This window comes from Sinocyclocheilus rhinocerous, unplaced genomic scaffold (genome assembly GCF_001515625.1).
Source record: "Sinocyclocheilus rhinocerous isolate Xijiao unplaced genomic scaffold, SAMN03320098_v1.1 C35746881, whole genome shotgun sequence".
Classification (NCBI taxonomy): domain Eukaryota; kingdom Metazoa; phylum Chordata; class Actinopteri; order Cypriniformes; family Cyprinidae; genus Sinocyclocheilus; species Sinocyclocheilus rhinocerous.
The window spans coordinates 1-611 of NW_015762073.1; the positions used below are offsets into that span (position 1 = coordinate 1).

Below are 611 nucleotides of genomic sequence, written 5' to 3' on the forward strand. Positions count from 1 at the left end.
CAAATTCCTTGCCATCACCACAGACTGCTTACAGATCCTGGCATATGGCAACCAGGAGAGCAAGGTACATACTGCACTGGTCTTGCTATTTGGGGGGGGAAATATACTAGATGTACTCATGTTAATTTGTCTCAACTCTTGCCACCACAGTTGATCATCCTGGCCAGTGGAGGACCTCAGGCTCTGGTCAACATCATGAGAACATACACGTATGAGAAACTGCTCTGGACCACAAGTCGTGTGCTTAAGGTGTTATCTGTCTGCTCCAGCAACAAACCTGCCATCGTTGAGGCTGGTACGTACTTGCCTGCTTGTATCAAATAAGTGTGCGTTCATGTATGTTATGTCAGTGTCTCATCTTCTGTTCCCTTGTGCTTTTCAGGTGGCATGCAGGCTCTTGGCCTTCACTTGACAGATCCCAGCCAGCGTCTGGTTCAAAACTGCCTCTGGACTCTTAGAAACTTGTCAGATGCCGCCACCAAGCAGGTAAATTCATGCAAACCATCAATGGTTTGGTTTGTTGTCATGGGTATTTAAACAACTTTTATTAAATTAACTTTTTTCCATTGTAGGAAGGGATGGAAGGACTTCTTGGCACTCTGGTTCAGCTT

General features: G+C 45.7%; 1 protein-coding gene across 1 annotated transcript; it reads left to right on the plus strand.

Annotated features, from left to right (window-relative positions):
- Positions 1–4: 4 nt before the first annotated feature.
- Positions 5–608, plus strand: LOC107735080 (catenin beta-1-like; the record flags this gene model as incomplete). Its single annotated transcript, XM_016546886.1, has 4 exons — positions 5–64; positions 151–295; positions 383–486; positions 573–608. Coding segments are annotated over 4 exons (345 nt in total), but the record flags the coding sequence as incomplete, so codon positions are not given.
- Between the last annotated feature and the right edge of the window lie 3 nt (positions 609–611).